The following is a 13,083-nucleotide window of genomic DNA, read 5'->3' as shown; positions in this document are numbered from 1 at the left end:
CTCATACACTGGGCGTATAAAATTTTTGAATTAAATTTCCCCTACAAATTAAAAAACCTTCTTTTAAATTAAAAATTTTTTTTTAAAAATATGCTTTTAGATAGAATGTGTTCTTTAACACATTTCTTCAGAATTATTGATTTTTTTGACGGTGTCTCCAAATATACTTCTCAACTACAGATACTTGTTATTTGTATTTCTATGTAGTATCATTAAATGTAATCCTGATCAAGTACAGGAATGTAATGTCCTTAGTACATTATGTGGTTTAAATTATTTAACCAATTTATACATAGAATGGAAAATCCATTTTTCAATGGTTCTACATGTAGCTTTAAAAATATATGAAATGATCCTGTTTCTTGATACCAATTACATTTTAGCATCAGTGGTTGAATGGTTATGGTAATTGACTTGAACGTCAGTGGTTCTACTCAGGTGCGCGTTAGTGCCAAAAATAATGCAAGAAGGGGCACCTGAGGTTTTTCTCCACCAATAAAGCTTGACAGTTGTCAAGTGACTTTTACTGTTTTGATATGAGGTATAGCCCAACCAAAAAAAACCCATCAGGGACTTTGAATTCTTTCATGTGAGGAAGCAAGGACATGCCCCTGAGGTCTTCTTCCTCCAGTAAAGCTGGAATGTCATCATATGACCCTTACTGTGTATGTATGACTTAAAACCTAACCAAAAAAGATGGTAAGATAAATTCTTCATTTTTCAGTTTGGCAGGAGTGTCCCGAAGTGTAACTATTACAGCTGCATATATTATGACGGTGACGAAACTTGGTTGGAGGGATGCCATAAACTCTATTCGAGGTGCAAGAAATTGTGCTAATCCTAACTTTGGATTTCAGAAACAGTTACAAGACTGGGAAAATGAAGGCCTTGAAGAAGTAAGTTTTACAAGAAAAATTCTTATAATATACTGATTATATCTTGTCTGTTAGTTGAAACTTAGTTTAAAAAAATTAAATTGCTTTAAATGCTTTCAGAAATAACATTTTAACTTTATATTTTGTAACTAAACTTTATACCAGCTTTATTGTTTGATTGCAAAGAAGTGTCTAAATAATTCTGTAAGTCGTGCATCTTCATGTACACCATGAACCCTTGAATTTGGTTTTGTCATATTGTGATGATGTTTAAATATTATGTGACTGAAGTATGTTTGTTTGATTCTGTGTTAAACTTTAATATATACTTCAAAATATTTTATACTTTACTGTTTTTGCCTTTGAAACTGTTAAAACATAGTGCTGTGGAAATATGGGAATTAAACAACTTTAACTCATAAGTTGGCAGATGAGTATTGGCTGCCATGTTGTGTACATGATTGTCTAATGTAAAAAGAATGGAAATAACTAAGGTGTTATTGACAATGTTTATAGTATTTTCCAGAACTTGATTATTCTAACTTTTGTTGTGTTTGTCAAACAATAAAATACCGCGGAAATATGAACACTATTCACAGTAATGTTGGGTGTCAATGGCTGTTTACTTAATCCGTCTGACTTCAAATCACTTATGCCTCATTGCTGTTGGTATGGGTCTTGGCAGAAACTTCGACTTTGTAATGTGTTAAAGTTAGACGCCAAGTTTACGTACAAAGTTCAGTGGTTCTACTTATGTGCCTACTTGTGATCAAAGCTGGAAAGTTGACAAATGACCATTACAGTGTTGGTGTGAAAACTAAATAATAACACCATATTGTTGTTGTTGTTGTTTTTAAAGCCAATAGGTATATTTGTACATATAAATCTCTAATTTATGTATATGAGTCATGATTTTCTATGGTTTTCAGGCTCGACGAAAATTCAAAAATAAATATCCAGACAATTCTTTTGATGATGAGAAGGAATGCAGTGCCTTGTTAAAATGCTACAACCATTTTCTAATGACTGGAGAGACTAGAAATCAACAATTATATTCCCTCCCACATAAAGCTTACAAGGAAAGAACTAAACCTGATCCTAAATCTGACAGTGTGCCTAATACTGACAATATACCTAGTGTTTCAAAGACAGAAAGTGAAAATAAAGACAGCGAGGGAACTGTGCAATATGATTCAAGAAAAAGTGCTGACTGTGAGAATAACAAATTATCAGATGTGACAGGTCAAAAACCATTTGCATAATCTTGAAAATCAGGGAAATAACAAATTATTCAAAGATCTGTCACAGTGCCTCAGTTTACGTTAAATCATGTGCATGTAACAGTAAGAGATGATTAAAATAACCGTTGTAGAGTTGAATTGTAGAAATTAAAAGAAACTTCTCATAAATTTTATCTTTTTTCTGAACTATAAATATTTAAGTACACGTATACTGATAAACACTAGGCAGGGAAAATATAGATATGACATTTTATCTTTAGAAATGTAAAGGAAGTTGTAATTGGGAAAATATTTCAAGCCAAACTAAGTTATGTACAGGATAATGTATATCAAACATCTTCAATGATATACTTAATGCAATGTTACAGACTGTAGTTCATCTGTACAAAATAGAACAACAATTGTGTGAATTTTTGCTCTTTGTGAAGTGTGCACAGCTTATTACACACAGTAGAGCTTTATTGTAAACACACAGCATTTTCTGCAGCAATCTTGATAGATGATTATATTTATAGTATGATTAGGAATGTCTTTGAATGTATTTATAGGCCCATTATGCCACAGAAATGCTATCAATTTTATTTCTCAAAAACTTGCCACATACATGAACCTTTTTTTCTACTTTTGCTCTGTTGGCAATTGGTATAATTATAGTAAGTACAAATGTATTTTGTATGAAAGTCAAAATACTACTTTGTTTATATTTTCTACCTCTACGACACAGTACTACACATTCAACCCTACTCTTTCAGTTGTTTTAACATCTAATCAGCTCTAAATTCATTATCAAAACATTTTTACACAAATGTTTGACATTTCTAATGAATTGAAAAAATATGGATTTCTGAGGCATAATTTGCTTTTAAATATAGTTATAAAAATGTGCAAACTCAGGAACCAAGCAACTTGTAGATAAATCATGTTTTAATCAGGATATGAAGATATAAAGATAATCATATATTTTTGCTGAGCAGATATTTTGTTTGTAATATTTATTTATTTTTGTAGATAAAAAAAGACAGTTTTCAATTACATTTAGTCTATGCAACACCTGCTTAATGTACTTTTCTACCTGCATTATTTTATGCCTGGAAAAAAAAAAAGAGAATATTGTTATTACACTGCCTTTGTGTATTGGAGTGTTATGTCCCTTTTATTTATTAACATGCTGTATATCTTTTATGAAATGTGTCACTTTTGCGACACTGTAAAAGCTATATGACACAGCCTTGTACATGAGATGCAAATGAGCTTAATTATGCAAACATTACTTTTGTTTATTGTAGTGTGGTTTAAAGTCAATTTTTTTTTCATTGTGTTTTTTTTCCCTTATTTTTCATATTTTCAGGGTATATGGTAAATATAATGTCAAGATTGTTTACATGTATGATGTAATTTCTATTCTGAATATACTGACTGAGCTAAATTACACTCTTTGAAGCAAAATCTCTGTCAATACTGTTTATGAATTTTACTTGTTCATTGGATATTTTTCCAAAGTCACACTTACTGATTTATCAATATCCTCTATTTATCAAATACTTATAGAGATATTCTGCTGTATACACTAGATTCGATTCATGGGCTAATATGACCCAAGAGAAAAATGAATATTTCTTATGAACATGATATGATATTGTTGACAGTAATGCAGTATATACAAGATTGATGCTAAAAATTAAGAAAAAATTCCATTGAAATCAGCAAATAATTTCCTATTCCAGTAAACAAGTATACTGAACTTTTTGGCATTTAGATGATACAGTGTATATACATCTGGTACTTGACAAAAAGCGTTAGAGAAAGGAATAAAGCATAAAAGTTACATAGGAAGAGTTCATTTGCACTGGCACTTGCATTTGGCTGTAAAGAATTATACTAGACTGGATCACATTGGTTTCTTCCCTACATGCAAGTTGAAGTTTCAGAACAAAATGTTCCTGTAGTAATGTGGATATATTATCTTCTGTTTATCATTATGATAAGCTTGAGGAAATTTTTTCTAAATCTTGTGTAAAATCAGTAAATTTTGCCTTTATTTGTCTAAGATTAGCAGATTTTGCCTTTACTTGAGTAAGATTAGTAAATTTTGTCTTGTTTTGTGTAAGATAAGTCAAGTTTGCCTATTCTTGTTAAAGATTAGTAAATTTCACCTTTTCTTTGTTTTAGATCAGTAAAATTTGCCCTTCTTGTTTCAGATCAGTAATATTTGCCTTTTCTTGTGTAAGATCTGTAAATTTTGTCTTTACTTTTGTTAGATTAATTTTACTCTTTCTTGTGTATGATAAGTCAATTTTGCCTTTTCTTGGGTACTAAGATCTTTCTAGTGTGTTATTAGTAAATTTTGGCTTTTGTTTTGTAAGATCAAGATTCATCTTAAAAATTCTTTGTCAAATCAACTGTGCTGAATTTACATTAACCTTACATTAAAGATTAATCTGAAAATGAATACTTAAAAATAGTAGTTATCTATCTATTTATGAAAAGATTTGATATGTCACATAATGTGAATATTGTTGTCACTCTGCCTTTGCATATCTAAAGTTATAGGCCATTTATATTTAGTCTACATGACATGTATGTTTATCTCTTTTTGTAATGTTTGACCGTCATGCACCTGGAATATATTCTGTTACTTGTATTTCATATTTCAAGTAAAGCTTGATTGAAAAAAAATTGTATTTTATACAGGTGTGTCCTGGTTTTATGTAGAGATGTCATTGATTTAGTACAAAGCATATCAAGGAATGACTGTAATGATATACTTATATATCATTAATGCATCTTTAATTCACTTCCATACTTGTTTAAGTGATTTCATGCTCAGTTAGTACAGTAATGATGTGTTTTGTTTATTATATGCCCATTGCATTATTTTTTTCTGACCATTTTTTGTCATTAGTGCTATGAAATATGGCCATTACTCGTTTTAGACATGGGCATCTGCTCCTGTATATGTTTGGGTAAATTTAGTTGATTATGACATTTTTGTCATCTAAAAAAAGTTGATTAAGATGAAGTAAGCCACCAAATGGTCAAAACTATGTTGGCAACTTGAAGTATTAACTACACAGAGAGATTTTTCTGAAAGTGTTCAATGTTTCAGAATTGCTTCCAGACAGTTAAACCTGTGAACAAAGGCTACTCAAGGGAAAGATAAATTATGGTCTTTATAGACAAGTGGCCTTTATTTAGAGGGAACTGTATTCCAGTTTACCAATGAAGGTTTATCCAAAAATGGCTTTTTTGCAGGGTGATTTTAATTCGTATGTTGTCTTTAACACAAGTTTGACTGTACTTGAAAATTTTCTGTTCTTGTTCATATGCTATTTATGTTTTAGAAGTGTTTAGATGGCTTTTAATTATTTTTGCTATATACAGGAACTTGTGTATGTGCGCGTGTGTGTACAAGGACTGTGGACAATGGCTGTAAAACAAATATAATACACATGCCTAAAATAATTTTGCACATGTTTATCCCCACCAATTTGAAGTAAAATAAGCAACGTTATTTCAGGAAAATATTCATACATTTTCTGCTATAAACAATTTTTTAACATACATCTTGACTATAATCAGGTATATATATATATATTAACGTACCTGCTATGATGTATTTGTTACAAGAGCAGACATAAGTATTTATAAAATTCATAGGAGATGTAATCACATAACTAACTTTTCTTTTACAGTGAATTTTAGGAGTATAAACTATAAACTGATAATTGTTAAACTTCTTGATTTGTGTGGATCACAACTTTTCTATGATATTTGTAGATAATGTCTTAGTACTTATAATGTGCACTATTGTTTGTGTGTAATGATTTAGAAAGTCTAGTTTTACAAATTTATTAAACTATTGTTATAGTGTGTTGAATCTACTTATAAAGTGCAATTAATGTTGTTATTTATATTTCTTTTGAAAGTTCTCATATATACATGTATCATGTGTGTAGATTCTAGTTGAATTTTTTTAGTTAATATATTGTTTAGAATTTCTGATGATTGTGTTTAGAAGAACAAGAAGTGTAATTTATGAACATTTCAACATTTTGTACTATTACATCTGCAACTTTTACTTTCCAATTAGGAGTTGATAAAAATATGGAAATTAAAAAAGTTTGCTTAATCAGTTTGGTTATTGTTTATATATTATGTTATATGTTATGCTTTTCCTTTATCATATAAGTGGCCATTTGTCCAAGATGTCTATTTGAGTTTTACCAGGAACTTTTTTATGGGAAAATGTTCTTAAAATTAATGCATAGTTGACGGGTCTACATCAGTGCTTCCTGATGCCTAACTTGAGGCATGGATAAGAGGAGCATTAAAACTTAGTCCAGCAGTTCAACTGGAAAAAAGACAATGTTACTATCTCATAAAAAAGATTAATTGAAGTTGTGGTTAATAGTTTAGCAAAACTGGCTCAATTTGCAGTAAACATCCCAGCTAGACATTCGAAAAAGTTACAAAAACGAATGATTTCTGTGTGAACTTCATATACTTTATTCTGTATACATACATCATACTAGCAACCAACCCGGGACCATAACAGTATTGAATGGTCAGACTAGGACATGCAAGGGCATGCACATTTCCTTTTGTTATTTATGATTTCTATAAAGCTATATTAAAATTCAGGCAGCAGTTGCCCAATAATACCAAATATGTTTATTATACCCCCGCACAACAAAGTTGTAAGGGGGTATACGGGAATCAGCTTGGTCGTCCGGCTGTCTGGCCCTCAGCAGGCTGTCAAGTTGTTCCTACTTTTCCAAGTGTTCCTACTTTTTCCTACTTTATTCCTACTTTTTATGTTCAATTCCTACTTTTTAAGAACTCAAGAAATTTGCAGTTAAAATAAAGTTGTACTTTTAAATCAGTTTTAGTATAAAATCAGAAGTCATTGTATTATGACTGTAAGACTGTAAGAAGCTTTCATCTGTGTGGCATAAAGACCCATGCTGGCTGTCCCACATGCTATTTAAGGTAACCTGTGACAGTCAGATGGGTTTGAGCCTTGAGCAGATGGAGGGCATAATTATTTCTTTTCAAAGTTCAAGAATTGGCTTGACAGTGTTTCAGCCCAAAAAACTTAATTTTTTGAGGAAAGACCTGCTTAATGACTAAAGTCTGATTTTATTTACCTGCCAATTATGAATACATTTTAGCACTAAGATATTCGATTCCACATCAGTTCTGTCTGTATTGTTTACGAGAATTAATATGGAGTATATAACTAATGTTTAGAAAAGTCACGCTTGTATAGATTCTCGTCACATTTGCAATAGCACAGTCAGTTAAAAGATTACCCAATATATGAGAGATCTATGGTTTGATCCCTACTTTTGTCATTGGTTTAATGCCTATTCTTTTTTTTCGAAGTATATTTTAATGAAAATGGCAAAGTGCTTGCAAAATTGTCTACACAGATATGTAACAACTTAGAAACACTTATTTGTCTCGTTTTGCACGGTCTTTCACAGTACTGAAATGACATTTATTGATTTTTATTTGGATGAAATTTAAATATTAATTCTTAACCCATGTTATTCAAAAGAGTATAGTCTTTATCCAAATAAGTGAGTGCAAGTCAAGTATATTAAAAAAATTTATAAATAACTGCATAAAAAAACAAAACAATCATTATTAGCTTTAATATTGTTAAAATTTCTACTTTGTTAATTCCACATTTAATAAAATTTAAATGACTGTTCTTATTTTCCTTTCATTGTTTATTTGTTAAATCTGTTTCTAAATTTGTAATCTAAATTAAAAACTTAAATTAACAGTGTTTTCTTCCTCACAAATGGGTGACTAGTCACTGAATATTAACTCTTAAAAATCCCTATACTGACTCTAGTATCTTGACTCTCACTCTTGAAATCTCACTCTTGAATCCCTTTAGAAAATCTTGTATTAGTATTTATACAAAATACCTTATTTCTCCATATTTGGAGGTTACCCTAGTGTTTATTGACACATTTAAGCTGCCTTCTATATTTATGACGACAAGTGTAATGGAAATCAAACCAACTGATTCCTAGAATATTTATGATGGTAACCGATGATTGAGTTACCTAAACTCAGTAATTGCAGGCCTTTTGTCCAGAATTTATGAAGGTCACCGTTGATAGAGTTACCATACTAAAATCTCCCAGACTGATACACAGTCTAGCCCCAACAGATTTATAGTAATAAATAATGACAACAAATGAGGTCTCAATTCTCATACAAACTCAATCATAATATTAATTCAATTCTTAACCAGGTGCATTGCTAAAACTGCAACAATAATGTTTAAAATAATTATAAATAAGAAGAAAAAGAATAAGGACATAATTATTGGGACTTGATCTTACAACACATTCATTAATTATAAACCCATAGTTTTGCTATGAAGGTAAGTATAGTTATTTCCTAGAAATAAACTACATTTAATCACATCTTACTGCAGCCTGTATCTCATGAAATTTAACAATTATTTATTGAAGATTTATATATTGTGTGCATTGACCATATAATCAGTATGCAATTGACAGGTCAATAAAATCAAACAATACAAATCATTATGTATTTAACGAGGTATGACAGCTAAATGTTCCTACTTTTTTGGTAAATGTTTCTACTTTTCCCTACTATTTTCCTACTTTTTCGCACAAATCTTCCTACTTTTTTCCTACTTTCTGGTGTGAGACCACTTGACAGCCTGTCTCAGGCGTCCGTCAGTTTTTTCTTGTCTGCCCAATAACTTAAGATTTGTTTGACCCACTGTCTTCATATTTTACATGTAGATTAGTCATGATTACTAGATGATCCCTATTGATTTTGAAGTCACCAGGTCAAAGGATAAGGTCACAGGGGCCTTGACTGAAAAAAGCTTGTCCTCCCAATTACTTACGATTCATTTGACCCACAGTCTTCATATTTGGCATGGAGGTTAGTCATAATGAGTGAATGACCCCTATTGATTTTGAGGTCACCAGGTCAAGGTCACAGGGGCCTGGACTGAAAAAAAGCTTGTCAGCCCAATAACTTAAGATTCCTTTGATCCACAGTCGTCACATTTGGCATGGAGGTTAGTCATGATTATTACATGCCCCCTGTTGATTTTGAGGTCAAAGGTCAAGGACACAGGGGCCTTGACTGAAAAAGCTTGTCAGCCCAATAAATTAAGATTACTTTGACCAATAGTCTTCATATTTGGCATGGAAGTTAGTCATGATTAGTAGATGACCCTTATTGATTTTGAGGTCACCAGGTCAAAGGTCAAGGTCACAGGGGCCTTGACTTAAAAAAGCTTGTCGGCCCAGAACTAAAGGTTCTTTTACCCACAGTCTTCATATTTAGCATGGAGATAGTTATGATTAGTAGATGAACCCTATTGATTTGAGGTCATCAGGTCAAAGGTCAAGGTCACAGGGGCCTTGACTGAAAAAAGCTTGTCCGCCCATTAACTTAAGAATCCTTTGACCCACAGACTCCATATTCGGCATGGAAAATAGTCATGATAAGTTGATGACCCCAATTGATTTTGAGATCACCAGGTCAAAGGTCACAGGGGCCTTGACTGAAAAAAAAATGACCCATAGTCTTCATATTGGGCATGGAGGTTAGTCATGATTAGTACATGACCCCTATTGATTTTGAATTCACCAGGTGAAAGGGTCAAGGTCACAGCGGCCTTGACTGAAAAAAGCTTGTCCTCCCAATTACTTAAGATTCATTTGACCCACAGTCTTCATATTTAAAATAAATATTAGTCATATTTGGGGTAGAAATTACCTAAACTAATATTTACATGTAGCACTTTTTTCTTATAGTAGCGCATGAGTTTACAAATTCATTTATAATGGCAAATGACGTCACCATACGGAAGCAGTTCATTCACGAAAAGCGCGCGAGAATGACGACATTTAAAGCGCGTGACCTGTCTTACACGGGGATGTAAGACAGGTTTTTCTTGCATATCAGACAGGATTATCTACCGTTTACACCGATGCTAGAAAACCCTGTCTTACACCCCCATGTAAGGCAAGTCGCGTACTTTAAATGACGTCATTGCCGCGCGCATTTTATGAATTAATTACGTTCTTAGGATGACGATTATTCTGTCTGTTATGCAAGAAAATGTTACACATAACACATAATACTGCTATCACGCACCAAAGTGAAATGTGTCTATAATAGATATCAGAAATTACGAATATATAATGTCAAATATAATCTGGCTGTCAACGCAGTGGAATAAGTTTAATACTTTTTCAGACAGCAAAGTGCAGTAAGTATTTTAAACATGTATTACTCGACGATACAGTGCAAGCAGGCAAGACTTTTATTTGATCATTAACAAAACTACATTTATTAAACTTCTATAAAGTTAAATAATCTTGTAAGCGAAATGTATAATAATGCATTGAATACATAGAATGAGCGGACAATCGCTATTTCTTCATATTGGGCATGGAGGTTAGTCATGATTAGTACATGTCCCCTATTAATTTTGAGGTCACCAGGTGAAAGGGTCAAGGTCACAGCGGCCTTGACTGAAAAAAGCTTGTCCTCCCAATTACTTAAGATTCATTTGACCCACAGTCTTCATATTTGGCATGGATGTAAGTCATAATGAGTAAATGACCCCTATTGATTTTGAGGTCACCAGGTCCTGATAATAATAAATTGATTTAACTTCCGAGATCCTTTATTAGCAAAGACAGTTGCTTCATTTGAGAACAAACATATTGTTTGCAATTGAATATAAATATAAATATAAATTGAAATCAAAAGATTTTAAATATTAACGACTGGGTCAAAACAATATTAAAGGCAAAACAAAAAGCTCAAATTAAAAATGATAAGAAATTATCTAAAGATATATATTAAAAGTGACGAAAATGGATTTGAAATTCGTATTAAAAAATACAGTCATTAATAGCGCTATACATTCAGCGTTAAACAGAAGTATACTGAGCCAAAATGAAAGCTTGACACTGGTAAATTTTGATTTTTTTCTTTTACTGCGGCCGCGTCATCTTGCAAAATCCATTTCGTTCTTTTATTAAACTCCACCAAGATAACTAGTCCATTTAACTATTGCGTTTTTTCTTGCACGTTAAATATTAGTCATATTTGGGGTAGAAATTACCTAAACTAATATTTACATCTTATAGTAACGCATGAGTTTACAAATTCATTTATAATGGCAAATGACGTCACCATACGGAAGCAGTTCATTCACGAAAAGCGCGCGAGAATGACGACATTTAAAGCGCGTGACCTGTCTTACACGGGGATGTAAGACAGGTTTTTCTTGCATATCAGACAGGATTATCTACCGTTTACACCGATGCTAGAAAACCCTGTCTTACACCCCCATGTAAGGCAAGTCGCGTACTTTAAATGACGTCATTGCCGCGCGCATTTTATGAATTAATTACGTTCTTAGGATGACGATTATTCTGTCTGTTATGCAAGAAAATGTTACACATTATGACATAACACATAATACTGCTATCACGCACCAAAGTGAAATGTGTTCCTAATAGATATCAGAAATTACGAATATATAATGCCAAATATAATCTGGCTGTCAACGCATTGGAATAAGTTTAATACTTTTTCAGACAGCAAAGTGCAGTAAGTATTTTAAACATGTATTACTCGACGATACAGTGCAAGCAGGCAAGACTTTTATTTGATCATTAACAAAACTACATTTATTATACTTCTATAAAGTTAAATAATCTTGTAAGCGAAATGTATAATAATGCATTGAATACATAGAATGAGCGGACAATCGCTATTTCTTTGTTATTTGAAATGTACTAATAAACGACCAAGGTACAATACCACCACGATAAAGCATTTTTTTGGCTTTAAGTACCTCTTTTTATATGCACGACATGCATTTGCTGGTTGTTTACCATATTTTTTAAAACAAAAAATCATTGAATGTTCCAGATTTTTAACAAGATTACAGAACATTGAACGGAAAGATTATGTTCTCTTTTAATTATATTTGGAATTAAAAAGCTAAATTTGCGATAAAAGACAAGTGTAAGTATTTGTAATGGCATTATTTTCTTTTGAACTTATTTTAAGAGTCTTTTCTATAGACAATATGTAGACAAAAACTGAAAAATTAAACGACTACCGTTGTTCTTTAATCAATACTGTAGGTTTTAAAATAATAGAATTAATTTATTTGGCTGCAAAGCAGCCGAGTCTTGTATGATTTTGAATAAGGTGCATGATTTACTGCTGAATGACACGATTTATTTTGCGAGTCGTCAGTAAAACACAAGTACAATTCACATACATCAGCTTTACACTTGATGACCAATTTTGAATTTCTGACTTTTTGCAAAACATATTTTCATTAACATTTTCTTCAAATGGTGAGACAATATCTTCTTATCTCCGTATCCATAATGAACTGTCTATAATATCGTGGAACCAGGCTAAAATTAGATAAAGCGTAAACATGAGCTCGTTGTCAACAGTTTCGCTTTTGGACAAAACGCAACGGGTATTTTTGTTGCTTTGCAGTGTCATAAAAACATCTTAATTTTTCAATCTGTCTATTTGTTGACTTTTGGAAACTAGGCAATACGTTCTTATCTTTTAAAGTTTTGCATTTTTTAGATGATTTGGATAGTGCTGTGCTGACATGAAAAACCTTGTATAGCCGCCTGTTATATAGTGAAGGGATGTCACACGTGTGCTGTTTTATTTTGATACGATTTTGTAACGGGTCTGATGCCTTTAATGTCTTATTCACTACGTTTATGCTCAAAGTTGATGTTTTATCGTTGGTCATTTGCTTATTAAAAGTGTATGCATCGTTCAATCGGGATAAAATTAATTAATGTCCCAGGCATTATGGTAAACCATATAAGCAACACTGTTTATATATTAATAAGACACATGGTGTCAGATTTCTGGCACAATACGACATTGAAGCGTAC

General features: G+C 32.0%; 2 protein-coding genes across 3 annotated transcripts in view; both read left to right on the top strand.

The window, feature by feature from the left end:
* The window catches only part of LOC132741431 (dual specificity protein phosphatase 22-like), a 42,747-nt gene extending 36,499 nt beyond the window's left edge, over positions 1-6,248 (top strand). The window contains exons 4-5 of the mRNA XM_060729587.1: positions 725-896; positions 1,805-6,248. Of these exons, the coding sequence (XP_060585570.1) occupies positions 725-896; positions 1,805-2,137 (505 nt within the window). The 3' untranslated portion in view covers positions 2,138-6,248. The remainder of the gene's footprint in view (positions 1-724; positions 897-1,804) is intronic.
* A 5,776-nt stretch (positions 6,249-12,024) lies between these two features.
* The window catches only part of LOC132741432 (deoxynucleoside triphosphate triphosphohydrolase SAMHD1-like), a 57,464-nt gene continuing 56,405 nt past the window's right edge, over positions 12,025-13,083 (top strand). Inside the window, exon 1 of one of the 2 annotated variants that reach the window (XM_060729590.1) lies at positions 12,025-12,172. The gene's annotated coding sequence lies outside the window, so the exon portion shown is untranslated. The remainder of the gene's footprint in view (positions 12,173-13,083) is intronic. The other variant, XM_060729589.1, reaches the window with a different exon arrangement.

Source organism: Ruditapes philippinarum, unplaced genomic scaffold (genome assembly GCF_026571515.1).
Source record: "Ruditapes philippinarum isolate M1 unplaced genomic scaffold, ASM2657151v2 ctg1137_1_1_1_1, whole genome shotgun sequence".
NCBI lineage: Eukaryota > Metazoa > Mollusca > Bivalvia > Venerida > Veneridae > Ruditapes > Ruditapes philippinarum.
This window is presented reverse-complemented; position numbering and strand designations above follow the sequence as displayed.